Raw genomic sequence first — 27,217 nt, 5'->3', positions numbered from 1 at the left:
TAAGATCAAATGTAACCACTAGTTTGAACAGCTGCCTCAGGGTTATATAGGAAGACTACACAAAAGAGTCTGGAAAAACAACCCACTGAAAAACCTCACAAAGATTAGCGTATACAGTTGTTGTCATACCCACACACCTGTTCGTCTCTGAATCATGGGTCCTCTACCGGCATCACCTATGGCTCCTAGAACGCTTCCACCAGTGTTGTCTCCGCTCCATCCTCAACATACATTGGAGCGACTTCATCTCCAACATCGAAGTAATCGAGATGGCAGAGGCCGACAGCATCGAATCCACGCTGCTGAAGATCCAACTGCGCTGGGTAGGTCACGTCTCCAGAATGGAGGACCATCGCCTTCCCAAGATCGTGTTATATGGCGAGCTCTCCACTGGCCACCGAGACAGAGGTGCACCAAAGAAGAGGTACAAGGACTGCCTAAAGAAATCTCTTGGTGCCTGCCACATTGACCACCGCCAGTGGGCTGATATCGCCTCAAACCGTGCATCTTGGTGCCTCACAGTTTGGCGGGCAGCAACCTCCTTTGAAGAAGACCGCAGAGCCCACCTCACTGACAAAAGACCAACCCCAACCAACCAATTTTCCCTTGCAACCGCTGCAACCGTGTCTGCCTGTCCCGCATCGGACTTGTCAGCCACAAACGAGCCTGCAGCTGACGTGGACAATACCCCTCCATAAATCTACATCCACGAAGCCAAGCCAAAGAGAGATAGAGAGAATCCATTTTTTAAAAAATGGGTCAAAATCCAAAAATCTGAAGAATCTTAAACAAATATTTCTATTCCACCCAATCAAATGCTTTTTCACCATCATGTGAAATATCTGGTATAGGTGATTATTTATCGGCCTCCGACCACATAATATTCACAAGACACCTGATATCAGAAGATCTGTGGCCCCTAATAAATCCCACCTGATCACTATGTATTAAGCAAGTTATTACTTTATCTAAATGGTTTGTAAGAATCTTTGATAAGATTTTCACATCTATTGGAATTAGAGAAATTGGTCTATAATTCTTATATTCACATGGGTCTTTACCCTCATCAGAATCAATGTAATATGTAAATATCACCATGTATCTCTTAATCATCCAAGTCTCCACAGGCTAGCCTGAGTCCAGGCTCTAGTCTACTCTTTCCAAGAAAAATATATAGCTCTATTTTCTATTGCTGCTTTCTTATCTGCAAAATGTTTCTTTAAGATATTCAATAGTTTACAATAATTGTGACGTTTGGAAGAATTCTGAAGTGTTAACCATCGGATTTATATATCTTTGGAAAATAAGTAAAAAGTATTGTGGTAGTGTAGCGGCAGCTACTCTGCTACTGAAAGAACACACCACCAGACGGGTTGAGCTCCGTGAGCAGAAAAACTGGTTTATTGCTGGCTGCCGGGCTGGACTTACACTCCCAGCCCGGACCTGGCTGAGAACTGCGTTGGAGGGCCCCGACGTCACTCGGGCATCACGTGGTCCCCCAGCGTGGGCTTCTGAGCCCGATGCTGAGAAGAAAGGGAAACCCCCGACAGCGCCATTTTGGCCGGCTGTCCCACCGCGTGGATGACAAGCGGGGTCGGTTCACCTGCCTAGTGGCATGTCGCCGCACAGCTCCCTCCAGAACCGGTGGCAATGTCCTTTTTAGCTGGGTGACATTGCTTCATCGGCATGGCCACAATCACTGGTTTGGTGGAGGTTGAGGTGAACTTGCTTCAGACTGTCCACAGTAAACAGCTCCCGCCTGCTGCTGATGTCCAGCGTGAACGTAGTCTCTGAACACTGGACAACCCTGTACAGCCCCTCGTAAGGTCTCTGCAGGTGGGGAAGTAGCTCGTGCGGTGACCGCTGGTGGTTGTGAGGCGCATTGATGAACTCACCGAGCAGTGCCAGCAGTGTGTCGTAGACCAGCTTAGCTGATGATGCCTACAGATCCTCCTTGGGCGTTGAGTGGATGCCCAGGAGCACTCAAGGCAGATCGTCCACCCAGTGGGGACCGGTGAGTCGGGCCATAAATGCTGACTTAAGGTGGCAGTGCAGACGCTGAACCAGCCCATTGGCCTGTGGGTGATAGGCCGTGGTGGGATGTAGCTCTATCTCCAACCTGTTGGCGAGCTGAGCCCAGAACGCAGAGGTGAACTGGGCGCCCCGATCGCTGGTGAGGTGATTCGGAACACCGAAACGGGCAATCCAACCGTGCAACAGCGCTTGGGGGCAGGAGTAATTGGAGGCATCCAGCATTGGGATCGCCTTGGGCCAATAAGTGGTGCGGTCTACCACCATGAACAGGTAACGGTTGCCTCGGGAAATTGGTAAGGGCCTGACTATGTCCACGTGAACGTGGTTGAATCGTTCCCGGACGTGCACGAACTCTTGCACGGGTGCCCTGGTGTGCCTGTGCACCTTGGACATCTGGCAATGGGTGCATGTTCTGGCCCAGCCCACGATCTGCTTCAGCAGCCCATGCCAGACGAACTGCTCTGCCACCATACGGTCCGTGGACCTGATGGACGGGTGTGAAAGGTCATGGATGTGACGGAAGACTTGCCTGCACCGCTGATGGGGAATCACTGGCCGCGGGGTGCCCATGGAGACATCACACAGGACAGGGCCTTTGCTGCTAGGAGTCAGGAGGTCTCAAAACCGCAGGCCCGTGATGGCAGTCCTAAAGGCTCGCGTCTCCTCATCGGACTTCTGGTCCTGGGCAAGCTGGTTGAAGTCGAGGCCGGGTGTCAGCGTGCAGATGGCCGGCTGTGAGAGTGCATCAGTGACCACTTTGTTCTTCCCCGCCTTGTGCCGAATGTCGGTGGTAAACTCTGACACAAAGGAGAGATGACGCTGCTGGCAGGCTGACCAGGGATCCTTTGCCATCGTGAGTGCCTGAGTGATGGGTTTATGGTCAGTGAAGATGATAAAAGTCCTCCCCTCCAAGAAATAGTGGAAATGCCGCACCGCCAGATACATGCCCGGTAACTCATGGTCGAAGGCGCTATACTTGCACTCTGGTGGGCGGAGAACCCGGCTGAAGAATGCCAATGGCTTCCATTGTCCATTCACCTGCTGCTCCAGGACGGCGCCGACAGCTGTGGCAGAGGCATCGATGAAGAGCGCCATATGCAGGTCGGTGTGCGGGTGGGCGATCATGGTAGCCTTTGCGAGGGCGTCCTTGGTGACCTCGAATGCACTTCAGACCTCTGGGGTCCAGGTGAGCGTTTTGTGCCTGGCTGTGATGAGGGCGAATAGCGGCTGTGTGATGCGTGCGGCTCCTGGGATGAATCGGTTGTAGAAGTTGACCATACCCATGAACTCCTGGAGCCCCTTGAGGTTGTCTGGGTGCGGGAACTCCTTGATTGCAGCGACCTTCGTAATGGCGGGCATGGCTCCTTCGACCATGATGGTATGGCCCAGGAACTGCATGGACACTTTCCTGAACTGGCACTTGGGTTGATGCTGAGTCCGAAGTCAGCCAGCTGGGAGAAGAGGGGCACAGGTGGGCCTTGTGTTGCACCTGATCCCTGCTAGCAACAAGGCTGTCATCCAAGTAAATGAAGACGAAATCCAGGTCCCTGCCCAGTGAGTCCCTGAGGTGCTGGAAGGTCTGAGCGGTGTTCTTTAGCCTGAACAACATGCGAAAGCATTCAAACAAGCTGAAGGGAGTGATGATGGCTGTCTTGGGTATGTCCTCAGGGAGCACCGGGATCTGGTGATATCCACGCACCAGGTCAACCTTGGAGAAAACCCTCGCACCGTGCAGGTTGGTCGTAAAGTCCTGGATGTGAGGGATGGGTAACGGTCAGGAACTGTCGCCTTGTTGAGCCTTTGATAGTCTCCGCAGAGGTGCCAGCCACCGGAGGCTTTCGGGACCAGGTGGAGTGGCGAGGCCCATGGGCTGTCGGAGTGCCGAATGATCCCCAGCTCCAACAGATGCAAAAACTCTTCCTTTGCCACCTGGAGCTTGTCAGACAGGAGCTGGCGTGAACCGGTGGACCCTGGATGGGGATGTGGTGGAACACCCCATGGTGCGGTGATGCAGCAGAGAACTGAGGCCTGAGGAGGGTCCACGATTCCCTGGAACTCGTCTCTAGGCCTGGTGATCGTGGCCATCTGCGGCTGCTCTGTGCGGGAGTCGTCGAGGCGAATGGCCTGGAAAATCCGGGCATCTACCAGGTGCCTACCTCGAATGCCCACCAGGAGGCTGTGGGTGAGGAGGAAGTCGGCACCCAGGATGGCGGTTGGAAGGGACGAGACGGTGAACCTCCACAAGAACTTTCACCGGCCGATCTGGAAGTGGACTGTCTTGTTTCGATACGTCTGGATCACTGTTGCGTTGGCCGCACAGAGGGGAGGTCCTCGAGGTTGTTTCCTGGACTTGATGGCTGTGGCCGGGATGACGCTGATCTGGGCCCCAGTGTCGAGGAGGAAGCGCCGGCCGCTGACTGAGTCCCGCAGATAGAGGAGGCTGTGTCCTTGGGCAGCCGCCGCAGCCATTAACAGCCTGTAACGAGCAGGGCTGACAACACTTCCAAACTTTTGGCTCCCCAGCGCTGGTGGTAGAAGCAGAGGCCCGGAGCGGATGCCGTGCCCCTGGTTATGGTCCTGGTGGCCCCTGCAGGGGCCGGTTGTTCTACCGCAGCGCTAGGGGCAGGCTTGGCGTGGTCATGCTTGTGCCTCGTGACCTGCTGGACCACTGAGCCCTCCGGGAAACGCTCGAGGCATAGCATTTTGGCCTTCTGAGCAACCTTTCTTGGGTCGGTAAAGCTCTCTTGGGCTAGTAACAGCCGGATGTCGCTGGGCAGATGGTCAATGAAAATTCGCTCAAAGTGTGGGCAGTTGGTGTGACCACCCATGAGCATGAGCATCTCGTCCATCAGCTCCACTGGGTCTTGTCCCCCAAGGCGTCGAGGTGCAGGATCCGAGCGGCACGCTGATGCCTGTATATTCCGAGAGATCCAGTGAGCACTTGGTTGATGGTCCCGTATTTGTCTTCGGTGGGCGGGTGCTGAACGAGGTGCAGCACACGTTTGGCCGTGGCCTGGTCCAGGGCAGCGATCACATGGTAGAATTTGGTCATGTTGGAGGTGAAACTGAGTTTCAGCGTGGTCACACCAGGTCTCCGGCTCCTGAACCCAGAAGTCAGGCAGCTTGACGGCTATAGCACTGATCCCAGGTTCGCTCATGTTGGGTTCAAAGACGTTTGAACCAGTCAGGGTCACCAATTGTAGCGGCAGTTACACTGCTACTGAAAGAACACACAACCAGATGGGTTGAGCTCAGTGAGCAAGAAACTGGTTTATTGCTGGCTGCTGGGCTGGACTTATACTCCCAGCCCGGACCTGGCTGAGATCCGCGCTGGGGGGCGCCGACATCACTCAGGCGTCACATGGTCCCCCAGCCCGGGCTTCTGAGCCCGGTGCTGAGAAGAAGGGGAAACCCTCGACAGCGCCATTTTGGCTGGCTGCCCCGCCGCATGGATTACAAGCGGGGCCAGTTCGCCTGCCTAGTGGCATGCCGCCACAGTAGATAGTTTGATTGCTTCAAGACAGCAGTTTTTGGAGCCAATATGCACCACATCTCAGCTTGGTTGTTCAGAAAGAAAAGAAATGACAGGTTGTAAGAACATAGTGTTCTTTTCATCATCAGCCTGTAATTGATTTTTATTCGCAGATTTTTATTCACAGAATAGAATCACGATTTTCTTTTTTTTGTAGCAGTAAATAGTGTAATTTCAGAAAAGCAACCTTTATAAGATATGGTGAAAAATCTGTCAAGATATAGTTGGGATAATTATCTAGGACGGTTGCTTTCACAAATTATGCCTGGAAGATTGATGCATCGTACATTTGTAAATGCAGTAATTTAAATGTCTAATTGGAGGTGAACTAGGTCAATGTTAAAGCAGTATGTATTTATAATTTTTCTCCATATTAATTTTAATATTGCTATGATGGAGCCAAATGTAAAGCCTCAATTCCAAAATGTACCTGACTACATATATTTGTTGGATATATAGAAAGTTTTTGAATTAGTTGACTGTTTATCTTCTTGGTTTGTCAATTCTAAAGTGAAAAATAGATAGAAGAATCTTGAATGCAACAGTACATCTCTCGAGTGTTTGTGTGTTGAGGGGGTGGAGGTAGAAATTCTGCTCTCCATTTTAAAATTCTTCATTTCTTTCGGACCTATTTTATGAGGGTGAAAGGTCCATACTCTCCCACTCTTAAATTTTAAGGCTATTTCCCACAGTGTTAGGTTTCCTAAAATATTGGTCTCTATCCTATCAATTCCTTTCAAAAATAGGAAAACCTCAATCAGCTCCCTCGTATTCTTCCAGATTTTGTCTTGAAAATAATCTTGTGACTCTCAGCCACAGTCCCTCACAAGACCCTAATGCCCCACTTATTTAAAGTGATGTGACTAACTAGGCTTTATCTCTCCATAACAATTGCCCCCATTTTTATATTCTGTACATATATTAAAAAAAATTGGGATCTAGCTAGTTTTGCAACAGATTTTCTTTGAACATTGGAAATTATTTGAATAACAACTGGTTTTAAGAACCCTCCCATCAGTTCCATTATTTCCCTGTAATTTCTCTCTCCATCAACCCCACGCTAATTCTCAAGCCATCCACCAATGCTGAGGGGAATTTATAATAGTCAGTTAACTGACCAAAATATTATTGAAATGTGGAAAAGAAAATGGAGGATGAAAAGGAAATAAATAGTTACAAGAGGGAATATGCAAATAGACACCAAACTTCACCCAAGGCCTGGATTAAACCTGTAATTTTGGAGCATCAGTACCTATGACTGTGCTGTTGTGCCATCCCAAAATATGATGAACTGCATATTTTGCTATTCACTTGATTTAGCAAATTTATCCTCTGCAAGCTTATTTGCTATTATTGGGAAACTTACTTGTGGTAAAAATTGAGACCCAGTAGAAATTGAGACCCAGATCTGTTGTAGCATACCAACTGATTACTTTCCTTCAAAGTGATTATCTACTCCTTATCTCCACTTGTTGTATTCTCCCACCAATCTCACAGCCAGGTCATTAATTTGCCTTCTACTATACAAGTTTTAACTTCAGACCACTCTCTTTTGTAGACCTATCTGCTTACGGAAGTCTATAAAAAGTACATACTCTGTCAACAGCCTTAGTCATGTCCTCAAAAATTCAATTATTGATGGATGTCACTTGCATTTTATAATTATATGTGGACTCTTTCTAATCACCTACAATTCCTGTGAATGTTCAGTTACTTTAAATAATTTATTTCATTATTCACTTTTATGAAATTTGTGGGAGGAAACTGGTTTGTCTGTTGCAAAAAAAGCACTTACAAGATAATAATGGGATTTGGTAGAGTCAACGTTAAGAAATTATATTTAACAAATCTGATAGAGCTATTACTAGTAGAAAAGATGAGGGCAAGCCATGTGGTGTATCTTTCAAAAGACCTCAATAATGTACCAAACAAATTATTAAGCATTATAATAGCACATGGGATCAAGGTAATATATTCGTGTGGTTTGAGACATGCTTAATGGACTGAAAATATGAAGTAGAATTAAATGGATAATTATTGATTGAGATGCTGTATCTGAAGCTGCTCACAATTTGTATCAATGAGGAGGGAATCTGTTATGGTCAAATTTGATGATGAATCAAAATCCTATGGTAGTGTGGGATGAAAAGAGGATGCAGAGAGGGTTCAGGGGATATATATTGGATAGATAAGTGGCCAAGGATGGAAAGTAATGGATGATACAAAATCATATGGTGGTGTGGGATGAAAAGAGGATGCAGAGAGGGTTCAGGGGATAGATATTGGATAGATAAGTAGCCAAGGATGGAAAGTAATGTGGGATAAATAAGCTAATTCAACCCATCAAATCTATGGTGACTCTCAGAGTAATCTTATTAGTTCCATTTCCCTTTAATCCATTCTCTCTTACATGCCTTTCATATTCCTTTTGATTATCCTACTATCCTTTTACTCCAGGCAATTTTACTGTAGCCAACATGATCTTGAAATGTGAGAATAAACTAGAACATTTGTGGTTCATAGGTAAATTTAAAATTTAAATTTAGATATACAGCATGATAACAGACCATTTTGGCCCACAAGTTCATGCTGCCCAATTTACACCCAATTCACCTACACTCCATTAACCTACAACCCTGGTACATTTTGAATGGTGGGAGGAAACCGGAGCCCTTGGGGAAACCCAGGGAGACACAGGGAGAAAGTACAAACTCATTACAGTCATCCTGGGATTCGAAAGACAGGAAGTCAAGGAACCAATTGCAGAGAGGGCCACTGAATTCTAATGGCATTGAAGTCAGAGATGTAGTCTGTGAACTGTAGTCTGTGATCATAGGGTACATATTTTATGTGTTGTTGCACTATTGTTGATGTAATTTTGGGGGCATTTAAAAACAGAAAAAACAGTGCTTGGAAGAATGGTAATCTGGCAAGCAATGAGAGATGAATTTCTTGACAGACACCCAGAATGATGTCTAACACACTTGGCATGAACAAATTGAACTGAAGGGTCTGCTTCTATGTTGTATGACTATATCAGTTTTTCGTGGAAAACCTAAGTGCCAATTGTTGTATGACTATATCAGTTTTTCGTGGAAAACCTATGTGCCAATTGTTGTATGACTATATCAGTTTTTCGTGGAAAACCTAAGTGCCAAATATTGAATTCCATTGTATGTTTCTATGTACTTTAATTTTAGTGTTTTTATGAGGAAAAAGGTGAAAGCATCACTCTGTCATAATTGTGTGGTGTTTGAAATTTGACCAGGTACTTCTAGTGGTGTTCTGCAGTTCACATTAGGCATTTTGTGTATAGTACAAGTGGTAATCGACATTATTTGATGTGCTCTACTCAAAGTTTGTATGTTGCCAGCTGAAATTGGGTCATGTTTTTCTTTTTCAAAAAATTGCTTGTCACTTGCATGGAATTTTATTTTCTCAGCATTCCATTCACCGTGCATGGTAATTGTGCAGTTTGCTGTGGAAATTTGAAGGCTGCCTAATTAATTGATGCATGTAATTCTGTGGCTGTTCCGTATCAGCTAAAGTTGGATTACAGGAGTGAAAGGCAGGCCAGCCCTGCCAGAGGATTCCAATATAGGAGGGGATGAGGGGTCTTGTTCACAATCCCAATTCTCTAAAGGTATAAAGAGAACTCCCTTCCTATCTCCACTAATATAAAGACTAATGTAGCTGGAGGCCCTATTTTTGAAACCACTGGTGATAGATTTGTGACTCGTGTACAGCTTAACAATGGATCCTGCTTCCATCAATTGTAGATTTCTTTTGTAAGGTGGCATTCTACCTTGACTGTTTACTTTTGTTTTAGACCTACAGCAGGGTAACAGGCACTTCCAGCCCATAAGCCCATGCAGCCAATTGATCAACAAGCCCCATGTGGTTTGAAGGGTGGGAGGAAACTGGAACGCCCAGAGGAAACTATGCAGACACGGGAAAACATAAAACTCATTACAGACAGCGCTGGATTCAAACCCCAGTCTGGTGCTTTAAGAGCGTTCCACTAACTGCTCCACTGGCCACCGTGACAGAGGTGCACCAAAGAAAAGGTACAAGGACTGCCTAAAGAAATCTCTTGGTGCCTGCCACATTGACCACCGCCAGTGGGCTGATATCGCCTCAAACCGTGCATCTTGGCGCCTCACAGTTTGGCGGGCAGCAACCTCCTTTGAAGAAGACCGCAGAGCCTACCTCACTGACAAAAGGCAAAGGAGGAAAAACCCAACACCCATCCCCAACCAACCAATTTTCCCCTGCAACCGCTGCAATCGTGTCTGCCTGTCCCGCATCGGACTTGTCAGCCACAAACGAGTCTGCAGCTGACGTGGACTTTTTACCCCTTCCATAAATCTTCGTCCGCGAAGCCAAGCCAAAGACAAAAAAAAGAGACTAACTGCTCCGCTTGCCGTGCCATCCCTTGTATTTTGTTTGTTTTTTGATGGCAGAATTAACTTTTCCTAAAATAAATGAAAATTGTAGAAATCAATTTTTATAGACTTTCTTGGTCACACTTTTGTATTTACCCATCATTAATAATGAACAATCTTTCTTTTAAGGGTTGGAAAAAGACTTTCAGATTTTTTTTTGCACTCTTTAATCTGCAGATGAAGCTTTATTGAGCCAGGAGGAGTAAAAGCGAGCAAATAATTAAACAATAATGCCATTTGGAGAATTTATAAATGGATGTTACAAGTTTGCCTCGCTTGTACATTTTATATTGTGTTAGAGGACATTTACTATGATGCACACATTGTTATAACATTAAATATGTTTGGTTCCCAATGTTCATTTCCCAATGAGAAGAGACTGTGCATCACTGGGTTTTTTTCTTTCACTGTTGCCAATTATTAATTTTCAGGTTCAATGGGACATTGGGATTGTAGCAGATCCAGTGCATGGTTTTAAATTTCTTAATATAACAGCAGCTTCTGTTTAATAGATCAGTAATTTTTGATTCTGGGCACCAAAAGTTCTTTTTGTATGAGAACTTGATTCTTATCATTAGTTAATAGCAGATCAGTATTTTCCAGAAATCCCACAAGCAATTTGAGATTTAAAAGTTAGATTTTAAACCTTAACTCTATGAAGTAATTTCACATACTAGAGGACATGCATTTAAAGTAAGGGTGGGGATAATAAAGGAGCTGTGTGGTGCAAGTTCTCTTTTTTACATAGGGAGTGGTAGGTGTCTAGCACAAGCTGCCAGGGCAGAGGTGGAAGTAGATACAATAGTAGTGTTTATGAGGCTTTTAGATAGGTATATGATTATGCAAGGAATAAAATGATATGTATCATGGGTAATTTGGACATCCTGTTTGACACAGATATCATTGTCTGAAGGACCTGTTCCTGTGCTGTTTGTTTTGTGTCCCATGTGATTTTGCTTTAATATAGTCGAAGCAATTAACAAAACTTTAAAGGCGATTCTTAGTAACTTTCATGATCATTGTAAGAATTGATTCAGTTACTACTAAATGAATCAGTTTGAAGCAGTTTGGGTTTAGATGTGATCATTTTTGTTTTAATGTGATAACTTTTGGAGGTTTGATACATCTAATCTCTTTTTAATGTGGTCAATGACAGGATAGCCCTAAAAATTCATTCTTGATGTGGTAGGTGCTCTCAATAGCCCTTTTCACACTGGGTAACCTGTAAATTGGTCCTTCATTAAACCAGTTAAAGAAGCCGTTTTGCCATTCACTCTGAACCATTGTTAATCGGTTCTCTGTGTCCTTTCACACTCACCACCAGGCAATAAAACACATAGGTGCACAATTTATAAAGACATTGGGAAAGTTACAGAGAGAGAGAGAGAGAGAGAGACAGAGAGAGAGAGAGGGAGCAATGGTAGATCTGCCCTCCCAGAATTCAGTGCAACAGAGAAACCCCTCCATGAGTGTTCCATGCATACAGCCCTTGCTCTGCCACATTGAATTCAGGGAGGGCAGGTCTACCATTGCTCTCTCTCTCTTTCTCTCTCTCTCTCTTTCTCTCTCTCTCTCTCTTTCTGCAACTTTCTCAATGTCTTTATAAATTGTGCGCCTATGTGTTTTATTGCTGCTATCACTTTCCCACGGTCCTTTATAAATTTATAAAGGTTTATATAGGTCGGCACAACAGGGGCTGAAGGGCTCATACTGTGCTCTACATAATACTTACTTTGGCTTGGCTTCGCGGACGAAGATTTATGGAGGGGGTAAAAAGTCCACGTCAGCTGCAGGCTCGTTTGTGGCTGACCAGTCCGATGCGGGACAGGCAGACACGATTGCAGCGGTTGCAAGGGAAAATTGGTTGGTTGGGGTTGGGTGTTGGGTTTTTCCTCCTTTGCCTTTTGTCAGTGAGGTGGGCTCTGCGGTCTTCTTCAAAGGAGGCTGCTGCCCGCCAAACTGTGAGGCGCCAAGATGCACGGTTTGAGGCGTTATCAGCCCACTGGCGGTGGTCAATGTGGCAGGCACCAAGAGATTTCTTTAGGCAGTCCTTGTACCTTTTCTTTGGTGCACCTCTGTCACGGTGGCCAGTGGAGAGCTCGCCATATAATACGATCTTGGGAAGGCGATGGTCCTCCATTCTGAAGACGTGACCCATCCAGCGCAGCTGGATCTTCAGCAGCGTGGACTCGATGCTGTCGACCTCTGCCATCTCGAGTACCTCGACGTTAGGGGTGTGAGCGCTCCAATGGATGTTGAGGATGGAGCGGAGACAACGCTGGTGGAAGCGTTCTAGGAGCCGTAGGTGGTGCCGGTAGAGGACCCATGATTCGGAGCCGAACAGGAGTGTGGGTATGACATTAATCAGGATTTAGTATATCTTTTTAATCTTTTGTTTCCTTCACATTCCTGCACTCATGAAAAAATGTCATCAACGCATCACTAATTTGTCCCTGGATAGTCCATGTCCTTTGGAACACTGGTTATTATTTACTAGGATAAGGTGCCAGTGTGAAAGGGGCAAATGTGTTAATGAGGGCAACAATAATTTAATAAACATATTTGAACCAATTTTGACAGACACTAATATCATTGTTGAGGTTCATTGTATGAAATTTGGATTGGGGATTTACAGAGTTCACAGTCTCATATTAAATTTTTTTTAAAAATTGTTGGAGGTCACTTTACTGCCAACAAGCTTCATAACTTGTTCAAACAGCATGCAAATGCATAGGGGAGAAGTCTTCTCTTTTAGTCCTGGTATCTCAAGTAAAACAAGAATACCACTGTATGAATGGCCTGAAAGAGTAAGGGATTAACATGAGAATGTAAACTTGTGCAAGAGGTTAGATTTTTTGAATTTATAAAGATTAGTGTATCTGTGACTTCAGAAATATTATATTGATACTCAAAATTTATTTATATTTTTAAAGTGACATTTTTAATCATACCAGCATTTCCTAAGGCCATCGTACTTCCAGCTGCTATTGCACCTACACTTGGCAGAATGAATTAGAAAGTCAGTATTGTTGACCTCACCAAAGCCTTCGACACTGTGAGCAGGAAAGGGCTTTGGCAAATACTAGAGCGTATCGGATGCCCCCCAAAGTTCCTCAACATGATTATCCAACTGCACGAAAACCAACAAGGTCGGGTCAGATACAGCAATGAGCTCTCTGAACCCTTCTCCATTAACAATGGCGTGAAGCAAGGCTGTGTTCTCGCACCAACCCTCTTTTCAATCTTCTTCAGCATGATGCTGAACCAAGCCATGAAAGACCTCAACAATGAAGACGCTGTTTACATCCGGTACTGCACTGAGGCACCTGCAAGCTCACACCAAGACACAAGAGAAACTTGTGCGTGAACTACTCTTTGCAGACGATGCCGCTTTAGTTGCCCATTCAGAGCCAGTTCTTCAGCGCTTGACGTCCTGTTTTGCGGAAACTGCCAAAATGTTTGGCCTGGAAGTCAGCCTGAAGAAAACGGAGGTCCTCCATCAGCCAGCTCCCCACCATGACTACCAGCCCCCCCACATCTCCATAGGGCACACAAAACTCAAAACGGTCAACCAGTTTACCTATCTCGGCTGCACCATTTCATCAGATGCAAGGATCGACATCGAGATAGACAACAGACTCTCCAAGGCAAATAGCGCCTTTGGAAGACTACACAAAAGAGTCTGGAAAAACAACCAACTGAAAAACCTCACAAAGATTACCGTATACAGAGCCGTTGTCATACCCACACTCCTGTTCGGCTCCGAATCATGGGTCCTCTACCGGCATCACCTACGGCTCCTAGAACGCTTCCACCAGCGTTGTCTCCGCTCCATCCTCAAAATTCATTGGAACGACTTAATCTCTAACATCGAAGTACTCGAGATGGCAGAGGCCGACAGCATCGAATCCACGCTGCTGAAGATCCAGCTGCGCTGGGTGGGTCACGTCTCCAGAATGGAGGACCATCGCCTTCCCAAGATCGTGTTATATGGCAAGCTCTCCACTGGCCACCGTGACAGAGGTGCACCAAAGAAGAGGTACAAGGACTGCCTAAAGAAATCTCTTGGTGCCTGCCACATTGACCACCGCCAGTGGGCTGATATCGCCTCAAACCGTGCATCTTGGGGCCTCACAGTTCGGTGGACAGCAACCTCCTTTGAAGAAGACCGCAGAGCCCACCTCACTGACAAAAGACAAAGGAGGAAAAACCCAACACCCAACCCCAACCAACCAATTTTCCCTTGCAACCGCTGCAACCGTGTCTGCCTGTCCCGCATCGGACTTGTCAGCCACAATCGAGCCTGCAGCTGACGTGGACTTTTACCCCCTCCATAAATCTTCGTCCGCAAAGCCAAGCCAAAGAAGAAGATTAGGAGGAAAAAAATTATACCCATGGAAAAACTGGTTAGATCACAAGGAAAGAAAGAAACTATGCAAATGTCCTTTTCCAAATAATAACACAAAGGAACAGGAGAAGGTGTGGAAAGATTTATAAAAGATTGTGGCAATGCTGGTTGGTACTCTTCTCAACCGAAGAAGTGAATTGGATAATAATGTTGAATGTTGCAGGTCTGTATGTGGACTATCAAGAGCTTGATAGGGTAGGTTTGGGAGCATGTTTTTAGAATTCTCATCCTTGTTTTCTCCTTGCCTTTGTTAGCTCTAAACTACAATTTACATATCCTGAATATCTGCACTCATCCTATTCTCACCTCTAGTACAGCCTAATTTTAATTACTCTACCTTAAATCTATAGTTGCCAACACCTTGAGCTCTGAAATTCCTTCCTTATACCTCTGTAGCTATCTCTAGGGGTTTTTATGCACAAAAGTCGCGTTACTGTTTGTTCAAGGTTAAAAAAAAAGGCAAATTGACCTTTTGAGTTCTTTTATGTAGCCCAGAGCAGCGCGTCGGCTTCCCAGGGCAAGAGGGGCAGGATGTGTAACACAGCAGTGGGCTGATATGCAACAGCCCCTCTGTCCCCCTGCCTAACAGCTATGCCTCCACGCTTCTTGTCAGCCCCCTACCCTGCTGGCTGACAGCTGAACCATCCCTGGGATGGTTTAACAGACCCCCCTGCTCCACTGCCTGACTGCCCCACCACACTGCTGCCTGATTGCCCCTGCCCCGCTGCTTGAGAGCCCTGCCATCCCACTCACTTCCTCCTCCACTCCCCTCCCTCTCTCCCATTCTCCCTTCCTCTTGCCCCATCTTCCCTCTATCAGCCCCACACTGATCCAACCACTCTGCTACATCCCGACAGCCCCTTCACCCCACTGCCTGTCAGCCCTGTCAGGAGCGGGTGACGTGAGAGAGCAGGTGGCAGGAGGGAGCAGGTGGTGAGAGGGAGTGGGGCGGGGGAGCAGTGTGAGGGAGTGAGTGGCATGAGGAGTGTGGTGGAGTGAGGAATGTGGTGGAGTGAGTGTGCACAGCTTGACAGCTCCACTAGCCACTCTGTGACAGCACAGGGGGTCGATGGGGCTGTCAGCATGATGTAAACCATCTTACCTTACCATTGGTAATCCTTTTACACAGAAGGTGGAGCAACCTTGCTCCACCTCTTACACTAATCCCCCAGACAGAGGGAACAATGAGCAAGTTGGACCAGCCAATCCTCCTTTGGACCTTTTATGGAGATAAGTGGAGTGGAAACCTGTCTTTACAAATAGCTAATTTTCGCTATAAAAGGGCCTAAACTCTATTGCTTCCTTTTGACTTTTTTCTATCTCCTTGCAATGCAATGATATGCTTTGGAAAGCTGGCACAAGAGTCTTCTTCTGGTGAGTTTTGTACTGAAGATAATCCTCTGGCTTGTTGGGAAGGGACAAGTTGTGGAAGATCTTATCCTGCAAGACAAAACACTTTAATGGCATGATTGGTGTCATAGTTCAGTTGTGAACTTTGTCGTCTGTGTGTGTGTTTCCCAAGTATAGTCCTAACATTTAAGCTTGGCAGATCTTGTGATCTCAGGATTTTTTTCCTGCCCTGTCCCCAGCTGTGTCATGCATTACTCCTGGCAGACATTTCACCAGGCACTTCTTGTTCTTCCCCTTTATATCTACTCTGTTCAACCCTCTTGGTACACTTGGAACTGAGGACATGCCTCTTTCAGCCATCCCTTTTCTGAAGTCAGTCTTAAGCTTGAGTAAAGTAAACTATGAAGATATGAGGAGATGGCTCATACAAATGGTAAAGGTACAGCAGTAAAGGTGCAACAAAAGTTAAATTGTTTCAGTTTTACGTAAATTTGTCATATTCTTTACCAGCATTTTTTGTTGTTATTGCAGGAACAGAGTTGCAAGGCTGTTAAAAGTTATCAATCTATTATGCTTTACACAGACACTGTAATATAAATAATTACCTTCAAACTATATAATTTAAATAATTTATGCCTTATGTGCACTTCATGCATTTGGTTTGTCACAACAAATTCAGTAAATAATTGTCTTATTTGTTAATAGAGGTATGCAATTTAATTTTTAATGAAAGAAGTTTTTTAAACCTGAATTGAACATTTGAAAAAAAATGGTTCTATTTGGCTAATCCAGATGCTTCAATAGAATGTGATCTTTATAGCAAGTAAACAATACTTGGTCTTTGTTCACCCACCTCTGCTGAATGCTGATTTGCTCAGAGTGTGGAGAAGGATGCAAGGGTCCTTTTCACGGTTCATCCCCAGCAGCAGCGTGACAGAGGACTTTCTGATCTACGCGCAGTCCCCGAGGATGAACGCAGAGTCAAACATCCAGAACTGCTGGAGGATGATCAACTTGGTGAAAGACGCACTTTGGTCTGCCCAAAATCTGTTGGTTTTTCAGCACGTGGAGATGTCGGCGAGAGAATGCTACCGACTGGCACATTCCGTGCTGCAGAAGAATGTGCTGAAGGATGCACTGAGGCTGGGTGTGTTCAACTAGAGGGCACAGTGAGGAAGAACCACAGTCTAGAGTCCTCCCATTAGTGGGCAATGAGGGGCTGAGACAGAGGGGAAGTCCCTCAAACAGCACAGTGGGGAGAAATGATAAGGTACCACAGTGGAATCAAATATAACAATGCACAGCGATGGGAATGACTGGATAAGAATGTAAGGGTGGAACAGTCTGAATAGTTTTCCTTTTGGAAATAATTTATTGGTTTAAAAAAAAAATCCCCAGCAACTAAGGATGACCAGGTGCTAAATTTTGTAGAAAAATAAGCAAATAATTGCCTATTAAATAGATACCATGAGGTTTTTAGAAATATTGGTTCCGTTGATGATATGTGATAATAATTACTTTCAGCATTTGTTTATTACAAACACATTATTTTGTTTAAAAGGAATTATTCATTTGATGACAGTTGCCAAGAAGTGCACATTTTCTTCTTTCCTGAAGTGCCGATACAAATATAAATCTGTACAAATGACATAGTGAAGTAGAAGTCTCCTTTTATATTTATGAACATCAGGGTACTCTCAAAAACCAATACACTTTCTAACCAATCTCAATCAGTTCATCCTCTGTGACTTGACACCAAAGATCACTTTGTATCGATTCAGAATAAAAACTTTATCTTTTCTTCTTGTATCTGTCTGACCCAAGCACATTGTAGGTCCTTTTATTTCCAAATTATGATAATGAGCTTGTTGCCATGTACTTTGTACACATGTCCCAAAATTCTTTCTTGCTGCAGCTGAACGGATATTTCATAAAGAAAAGCTACAATAGTATATATTAAATCAAAAATAGGTAAGAAATACTAAAGATTGGCTGTTGCAATCATGCAAGAGAAAAACAAAATGGTGTTAGAATAGTATAGATCGTCTTTGTGTGATGTTGAAGTAATCTGTTTAGCAGAATGGGGGAAATTCAAGGGCCTGATAGCTGATGGAAAGAAACTTTTTGAAAACTAGAGGTGCTGGTCTTTGGCTCCTGACAATATTAGTGAGAAGAGGTTGTGACCAACGTGATGTGATTCTCTATGATGATGGTTGTCTTCTTGAAACAGCGCATCACATAGAAGTATTCAATGGATGGGAAATTGGAGATGGTGATGGACCTGGCTATATTTGATATCTATTTGAACTTTCTATGATGGTTGCCTTCTTGAAACAGCACATCATATAGAAGTATTCAATGGATGGGAAATTGGAGACTGTAATGGACCTGGCTATATTTGATATCTACTTGAACTTTCTATGTTCCTGGGCACTCAAATTACCAAACCAATGTAACCAGTTAGTATACCTTTCACAGAACAGCTTTAAAAGTTCAATGGAGTATTCAGTGACATGCCAAATCTCCTCAGACTTAGAAAGTAGAGGCATTGGTGTGGTTTCTTCACAGTTATCTCTTTGCTGACTCCAGGACAGGTCTTCTGAAATAAGAACTCCCAGGAAATTTCACCTTTGTCTCATCAATGCAGGCAGGTTCGTGATCCCTCGGCTTCCTCTTCTGAAACTTAACGATCAGTTCCTTGATCTTAGTGATATTGAGAGCAAGCTGTTATTCTGGCACCACCCAGCTAGATTCTCAATTTCCATCCTGTATTCTGACATAATTTCCCATTATTCGGCCAATAAAACTGGTTCAGTCCATGAATTTATATGTTATATTGGAGCTGAATTTGGCTACACCATCATGAATGTAGCGGGAATAGAGCATGTAGCCTTGGGATGCTCCTCTGTTGATGATCAGTGAACAGGAGGTGATGTTGCCAATCTGCATTCTGTTCCAAATTGAGGTAAGTATACTGTATGTCAAGGCAAATCAAAAATTGAATCTAGCTTGTTTGTCTCAATATCCTTCTAAATTTGTATTTAACTACCGAATCTTCAGTTTAAATATAGAAAATGCTGAGTTTTTGAAAATGTTCTGTTTCAGCTTTCTAGCATATGTAGTTTTTGTTTAATAAATTTTTGGAGAATTTGGGTTTATTGGTTTGGCAAGTTTAGTAAGTAAAAATTCTAAATGTAGCCATTAGCCCCTTTCACATTGGCAAACTGCTAAATTGGCAGGTGAATGAACTGTTCACACTAGACCAAGGAAAATGGTTTTGTGTGCCCTTTCACATTAACCACCCGGCATCGCAGAGCAAAGAGGCATCTATCCTCCAGTGGTGACATCCTGAGTGACATATTACATACTCGCAGGAAGTGAGATCTCCCCATTCTCAGCAATGATGGTCGTCAGTGTGGTTTGGATGATTATCTTGAGAATGTGTGCCTCTCTAACCATGCAGCCAGGTCTTATCAACAAGTTGATGCAAACACTGCCGGAGCCTTATCCAGACCTCAGGTGGGAACATTTCATGGAGAAATTAAGGAGAAGAAGGGAGAAGTTTGAGGAAGAAACTCAAGGTGAGCTGAGTACCCAATGGCAAAAACGTCTTGAGTGTCAATACAATAGTATAAGGTTGTGGAGGAGAGAAAGACCACAGGGGGCTGTGTTCTGGTCTAATGTCCTCGATAATTTTGATGATGAACAGTGGTGGAATCATTTTAGAATGTCTCATAGTACTTTTGACTTTATAATCGAGCTCCTTGAGCCAGAACTGAGACACAGGACCACAAACTCCCTGCTCCCTGTGGAGCCTCGGCTCAGACTTGCCGAGGTATGGTGGTATGCCCCCTTGTGAGTATCAATCCATCAGTTGTATTTTTGGTGTGGGTGTCTCCACTGTGTACACGGTGGTGCGGCAAGTAACTTTCACATTAAGGGAGGCCCTTATGAAACGTTTCATTGAACTGCTGAATTGAGCTTGTCTTCAGGAGACAATCGATGTGTTTACAGAAAGGGGGTATCCAATGTGTGCTGATGGTACACATATTCCCATCATTACCTCACACAATGATGCAACAGCTTACTACAATCGAAATGGGTGGCAGTCCATTGTTCTTCAAGCTATTGTTGACCATAACTGCTGGTAAGGATTATGTCCTGAGTTACTATTTTTTGTCTTCACCTATCAGTGTTTTCCATATGTCAATCAAAGCATTATGCTTTTTGGTTCCAGCTTCACAGATGTGTATGTGGGTTGGCCTGGACGCACCCGTAATGCTCGCCCATTTACAGAAAGGCTGACAATGCAGGTGATATCTCTTTCCATGTGAAGTAAGTCAATATGCCAAATCTACAGTGTGGTGGTACACCACCAGCCTACTGCAGGGGGAAACCCTGCAGTCTTTGTGGATTAAAGCCTGTTGTACAGTCTTTACCTTTGTGTGTGTCTGATTCTGGCTAACAGTGCACCACATACAGTGATGCTTGCAACATGTACATGAAAAGGTCTCAAGTGTGTAAAAATGCCTGAAGTAGTTTATATATGTGTGTATATATGTACAAGTGTAAGGAGGCAATGACTGGGGGTCAGGTGCAACCCTTGCGTGGTTCAACGGCCACAGAAGGAAATGGGTGCACTGGTTGGTTGAGCTGTCAGAGGTTGTATGAAAAACCTATACATCTGCATTGCTCTGCCCACAGGTATCCAAGAACATTAACAGAGTGGAAATCCCTGCATGTTTGGTTGGGGACAACCCTGCACCCACTCAGGAACTGGCTAATGAAGGGGTTCACGCACCACCATGCATTTGATCAACAGAAGCGAAAATTCAACTACCATCTGAACTCCACGCGGATGGTTGTGGAGAATGCTTTTGGTTGTCTCATCGATCAGTCGAGGTGCCTCGCCAAATGGCTTGATATTAGTACCGCTTTTGTGTCTGACGTTATTATTGCCTGTAGTGTCCTGAATAATATATGTGATATTAACAAGGAACACTTCTTGGAGGAGTGGATGACTGAGGTAGCAGATCTCCCTTTCTCAGATAGAATTCCTTATTGGCGTGCAACCATGCAGGGTCACCAGGCTATATGTGAGGCTATTATGTCAATTTTGTGCATGTATCAAGCAATCAACTTAGACTTTTAAGTGAAATTTGAAGTAAAAGTTTATTGCAAATTTATCAACGTTGAACATCATAAATATTTTAACATGGTAGAACAACAAATTGGAAGTAAAGAATAAAAATTTTAAATGGTTGTAACACTTAACTATGTGAATAAAGTATGTACAATTGTGATCAAATAAAGGACTTTCAACAATAAACTATACATCATCTTCCAATAAGAGGAAGAGTGTGGAGGTAAAAGGCGGACTAAAAGAATAGTCTCCCTCAGACACTTCCGTGGCATAGAATAGGCAGGTGCTGTGAGGGCAGGGTTGTAAATGGGATGGTCCATTGGCCCGGGAAGATGGTGGAGGGAGGAGAGCAGATAGTGGAGTATGAGGGAGGAGGCTGGAGGGAGGAGAGTGGATGGTGAAGGCAGGAGGCTGCAGGGAGGAGGAATGAGGCTAGAGTTAGGAGGGTGAAGGCTGGAGGCATGCAGGAATGCTGAACATGGAGATGAGGTCCCTCTTAAGACCTTTCTTGGCCTGCATCTCCTGATGGATGTCTGATATAATGCAAGCAAAGTTGGTGGTGTTTTGCTGGCGGTCCTGCTGGTCAGTCTCCTGTTCCTGCCTCTCCCCCTTTTGGAGACAATGCACCATCATCTCCTCCCATTCTGCCTGCCTCTTCTGTCGCAGGTAGTCACGCTCCAGGTCTTCATGATCAATTTCATGGAGAACTCTCCAGATCTCAGTGGTGACCTCCTACATCTGGATGGGCTTCCTCCTCTTCCTTTTCCCCTTGGTTCCTGGAGAGCAATGGAACACGTTGAAGATTAGAAAGATAGCACTTAATGGGCAAGCACTCACAAAACACATTAGAAATTTTGGACAGATACACAAGCACAGCAGCAGTTGAGGTCCTGGGGGAAAATGAGGTATTGGGGGTAGATGAGGTACTGGGGGCGTTGGCCTCCTCCTCTGGTCCCAAACTGGACAAAGGCATCGATGAGTGTATGGGAGTCCTCTCAGGCTGTAGGTTTAACTGAGGCACATCAGGTTTGCTGACCAGCTGCTGCTCCAGATCTGGTAGGAGAGGTCATAATATGGTAGTCCACCTGGTCCCTCCCACTCCTACCGTTGTGATCAAGAACCTGTAGAAACTTCCTCTGAAGACTCTTCAGTTTGTTGATCACCTGGAGTTTGTCCCTTGCAAACCCCCACGTCCCTGAGCCGATCCTCTCTTAACAGGTCATCTTTAATTGTGCCTGTTTTATGATGTAAGGTCACCTCCTCAGCCCTTAGGAAGTTAGTTATTTGTTGTATCTGATAGGGTGAAGCCATGGTTACTGGGGGATAAACTGTTAACCCTTTGGACCATGTTTAACCTTTCATAATATATAGTCTAGACAAGGTCCATGGGTAAATCTTTACCCATGGTGTGAAGGCCAGTACGAACCACCTGGTGTTTAGATATAAAACCAGTCCCGGAAAACCAGGACCTGGAGTATATGCGCTTGTTGGTTGTCCTGCAAAACTGGGATACTGAGTCCAAAGGGTTAATGATACTTTGGTATAGGACTCCCATCTGTAATATTAGCACAGTTTAACACAGCTTGACATGCTGGACTTTATCCACAGGTTTCTACTCTTAATGTTTCTTTGCTTCCATTCTCTTTCTCAAATATCCCTTAAACTATCACCAGATAACCATTAATCTTATCCCCTCTGCAACAGTGGCCTTGTCCTATCAAAAATGTTCCACATATTCTGTCCATCATTTTCCCACTTTCTTGCAATGTGAAAAAACAGCTGGTTCTTTCTTTCTAAATCTGATGAAGATTCTTCAATCTAAAATTTTAAGTATTTTTTTGTTTCCATTTCCACAGCTACTGATCAACTGCATGTCTCCAATGTTTTCCATTTATATGTTCCATGTGTTTCTCAGCCAATTAAATACTTTTGAATATATTAACTGTAACTATAGAAACAAACATAACAGTGTACAAATCAAGGTCCCAAAGAGCACAATTAAATAGTTAACCTTTAATGGTATTAATTGAAAGAAATGTTTTGGCCAGGCCATTGAGAACATTTTTTGTGTTTCTTTGAATATTGAATGTATCAATTTGTCTTTGAACTCAACCAAAGATTACTGATTTAACAGGGAGTGGTGCACATAGTCACAATCAGATTATATGGTTCTGGATGAATAGAAAAAGAATATATTCTTCAATGAAAGCAAATTTAAATGTCAAAATTAGAAGGACATGTTAAATAGTTTTTTGTTTTGAGTTTGTCAAAGTACCCAATTATTTGAACAAATTTACTATTTTGGGTTCTTAACATTAAGTGACTGGTCAACTATATTTTACAGTATGGAAATGAATTTATTGCATCCTGATTATGTGAGCAAGATATTCTCTTCAAGTGCCTTGTTGCTTAAAAAGCCTCACTGGAAGCATGATGTACTGAATGTATGTTTGTCTGACCTCCGTACTGAGTAGATTTCAACTGATTCCTTTGAATTAAAGACAAATAGTATTCTAATGACTTTGGGAATGTTTAACAACTAAAGAAATTCAACATAAATTAATGTATATGTCAAATAAATTAACATTTTTAAATATAGGATTTTAATTTTCATTAATTATTTGCTTGAATAGAAATAGTTTGATGTTCCACGTACAGTTTGTGATAAGCTTGGTTGCTTTTTTTGGAATGATAGGATTTTAAGGAATGTGACTGCTCTTTGATATCCCATGGGTAATATTGGGATGACACTATGAATTATTTTGCAGAGCGAAATTAATCTATATTTCTAATCAAGGAAAATGATGTGGTATAAGATCCATAAAAATATAATATGAAATGGTGGTTGGTAGTAGATCTCGTGTTGGAGGTGTGGAAATAATCCACATCTCATTGGCACACATGCAATTAAATATAATATTAAAGAGAAATAGTACGGCTGTACGGTTATGTGAAATAAAATTAGAAAATGTTGCAAATGCTAATTGGATCAAAAGTTTTCAGATGAATGGCCACTCATCTGAAAGGTCATAAATGCTGTTGGTTCACCTCTGTTTATTTTGAATGTAGATCCATTGGTTGCAGAAAATCTTAGAATTAATATGCAGATGAGGGGATTATCCTTTTCATTCAAAAGTGATTGCATGATATCAAAGAAAAAGATAATGGTGGAGATTAATTTGCTAGCATATATCAAACAAAGGCATCAGGAAGCTCAGTAGAATTACTTAAAGGAAAAGAGGTGGTGGAAAACAACATGACAAACTACGCCAAACAAATAAGAGCACAAGTAGAAATAATGTCATCATCACAGACATGTGCATTTGATGATTTAGTCTCAGTGCTCTGGTATAAATAGAAAATGGACATGAGTGATTTTTAAAAAAAATCTTGAAGGAAAGATGGGTGCAGAGCTGGAAGGTGAAAACATATTTGAGCATCTTAATGAATAGACACAACTTAGAGATGAGGGTGTGGATGAATCAAAGAAAGTTGGTTAATCCACCCTCTGAAGCTAACCTCTCATCTCCAATTTACAAGATTCTCCAATTTCCCAATTTATTTTTCCCCTCTATATTTTAATAAGAGGTAATGGAGGAAGGTGGGTTTAGATGGATGAACACAGCAAATTTTAGAAAATCTTTCATATTTGGTTGCCTGAAGAACTGTACTGTTTAAACACATGGGCCTAGAAATTGCTGGTAAATTGTATTACCACCAATTTTGTACCTATTTTTATGTGAGTTATTGCAGGTCATTAGTAAAGATTAGTAAAGGTACAAGGACTGCCTAAAGAAATCTCTTGGTGCCTGCCACATTGACCACCGCCAGTGGGCTGATAATGCCTCAAACCGTGCATCTTGGCGCCTCACAGTTCGGCAGGCAGCAACCTCCTTTGAAGAAGACCGCAGAGCCCACCTCACTGACAAAAGGCAAAGGAGGAAAAACCCAACACCCAACCCCAACCAACCAATTTTCCCTTGCAACCGCTGCAATCGTGTCTGCCTGTCCCGCATCGGACTTGTCAGCCACAAACGAGCCTGCAGCTGACGTGGACTTTTTACCCCCTCCATAAATCTTCGTCCGCGAAGCCAAGCCAAAGAGTAAAGATGTACTTCTGGTGAAAAAATATTGTGAACTGTGGTGCTCTTTCATTGGTGTTCAGCTCACCCAAATTAGGTCATTATTCCCAGAGTGCCCAAACTTTCTTTCTGGCAAAATTTTTACATTGACTGACCATTTCTACCCACGAATGCTGCCTGACCTGCTGAGTTCCTCCAACTTCTCATCGTTTGCTTGAGATTCCATATATGCAGTTTTTGTGTTTTTCCACATTTCAATCATGTTGGCCTAAATTAAAATTTCATTTACTTGTTTTAAAAAAAGAAATAGTTAATAATAAGACTGAAAGCTGAAATGGGGCATTATTTAAAGGTCAAAATAAACTCCTCGTAGACTAACTCAAAATGGCATCCCAGTCATAACCTCCCCTTGGATGATTTCAGGAAGTCGTATGTATTGGACTGCCTGAAGAAATCCTGTATTTTAATGATGTAGTATTCTAATTTTTATTATCTGATTTTTTATTATTTCTTTAAATGTAATTTTTATTTTATTCATGTCATAAAATTTTAAATAAAGTTTAAAAAAAGAAATCCTGTATAAAGCAAAATGACACATGTTCAGCAGATCATGAATGATTAAAATCTAAAGAAGTAGTATGTTATAAAAAAGCATATGTGACCGGAATTTATCATTGAGGAAGAACATGAGTGTCTGAAGTCATCAGTTTTAGAATCCTTGTGTGCAGTAAAGGCTCCTTCAAAGCAATGAATGCAAATGTTGCTTTTAGCAGAAATATAATGTTCTCCACAATTTTTCTTGACATCTGCCATCTGGCAATGAATTGTAGGATGGCATGTGGCATCCTGTTGAGATTTAGGTGACCCTGACTTCAACTATGCATTCATTTTAGGCATTTGACTATTTGCCAATAGGAGATTTTTCCAGTTCATTTGCTATCAATTCTTACCCATCCCAAATTACTGTAATTAAGAGTTATTGATAGGTCAAAATTTATATACCCCTGTTGATGCACCAACAATAATCACAAAGACTGAAGTTGTGAAACTGATAGGCTTTTATTAACTACAGATTGAACAGCTATCAACCTCATTGACCAATTAAGGCTGAGTGAAATGGGGAGCATGCAAAGCCTATGGGTATGATTAGTCTTGGGAGGCATGTCATGGCATAACAGTGGTTTACCTCACCTGTATAGGCCCAACTGGATAAAGATGGAAGATTTCTTTCTCTGAAGGACAATAACAAAGCAGATAAGTTTTTAGTTTGCTAATTTCTGGTATACATTTGAGGTGAGATTTTTTTTCATTCTAGTTTTTTTTAATTGCTTGTATTTAAATTCTCCAGCTACCATGGTGGGGTCTTTGGATAAAATGTCTAGAGATTTGGCTGGTAGTTTTGTATTTTAATCTCTAAACCCTAATAAGGTAAACATTACAAAAGTTTGCTAATTAACATTGGCATGAATATTTTCCGAGGAAAAGTTACAAATGGAATTTTTTCATTAATGTTGTAAATATATTCACAAACTATGACCACTTCAGTATATTAATAGCAATTTATGTTGTCCTGTTCTTTGCTTCCTTTAGATGCCTCCGAATGAGACCATTTGTAAATATTGTGGAGTTAGTTACCTCATACATCATGAATTCAAATTAATGGAAGAAAAACTTAAGGCAATGGAAGCAGAGTTGGAATTTTACCGTGGTAGTGTTGTCCGAGAAAAAAAACTGCAAGGAGAGCTTTGTTCAATAAAGCAGTATATGGAAAGCCTGAAAAATGATAATCAAGAAATGAAAAATAGGTTGGTACAAAGTTTACACCATATTTTGATCTCTTTTAATTTACAAAGAAATAGTTTTGGTTAATGATCCACACATTCGAATTGGATTGCTTTATTTCCCCTATTACCATAAGTGTTGTGAGTTATTCCCTGGACAGAAGATCATCTGTAATCTAACCTCTGATTCTCTCCTCCTCTTCATTGCCATCAGTGCTGGAGTTTATTTGGGGATGACAAATTGTGCTTTCCAGAGGATAAATCCAGCTGTCTCTTTTTAATTCTCTTTCACTTGTACCAAGACTGGAAAATATAGTTGTAGGTTTTCCAAATTTGATTCTTTGTTTGCATTGGAGTTAAAATGATATTCTATTTAGGGAAGGGGAATACAGCATTGCCATTTCAAAGCAGCAAGGTCAAAACATTTTTTAAAGGAAGCATA

At 43.1% G+C, this 27,217-nt stretch overlaps 1 protein-coding gene across 3 annotated transcripts in view; it reads left to right on the top strand.

The window, feature by feature from the left end:
* The window catches only part of lekr1 (Leucine-, glutamate- and lysine-rich protein 1), a 110,793-nt gene that overhangs the window by 10,357 nt on the left and 73,219 nt on the right, over positions 1-27,217 (top strand). Inside the window, exons 1-3 of one of the 3 annotated variants that reach the window (XM_069896883.1) lie at positions 20,004-20,082; positions 20,474-20,671; positions 26,585-26,799. In XM_069896883.1, coding sequence (XP_069752984.1) covers positions 26,585-26,799 — 215 coding nt within the window. In that variant the 5' untranslated portion in view covers positions 20,004-20,082; positions 20,474-20,671. Of the gene's footprint in view, positions 1-20,003; positions 20,083-20,473; positions 20,672-26,584; positions 26,800-27,217 lie in introns of those variants that run through there. The other 2 variants (XM_069896881.1, XM_069896880.1) reach the window with 2 other exon arrangements.

This window comes from Narcine bancroftii, chromosome 9, assembly GCF_036971445.1.
Source record: "Narcine bancroftii isolate sNarBan1 chromosome 9, sNarBan1.hap1, whole genome shotgun sequence".
NCBI classification, from domain to species: Eukaryota; Metazoa; Chordata; class Chondrichthyes; order Torpediniformes; family Narcinidae; genus Narcine; species Narcine bancroftii.
Note: the sequence above shows the minus strand (reverse complement) of the source record. Positions and strands in the feature narration are given on the sequence as shown.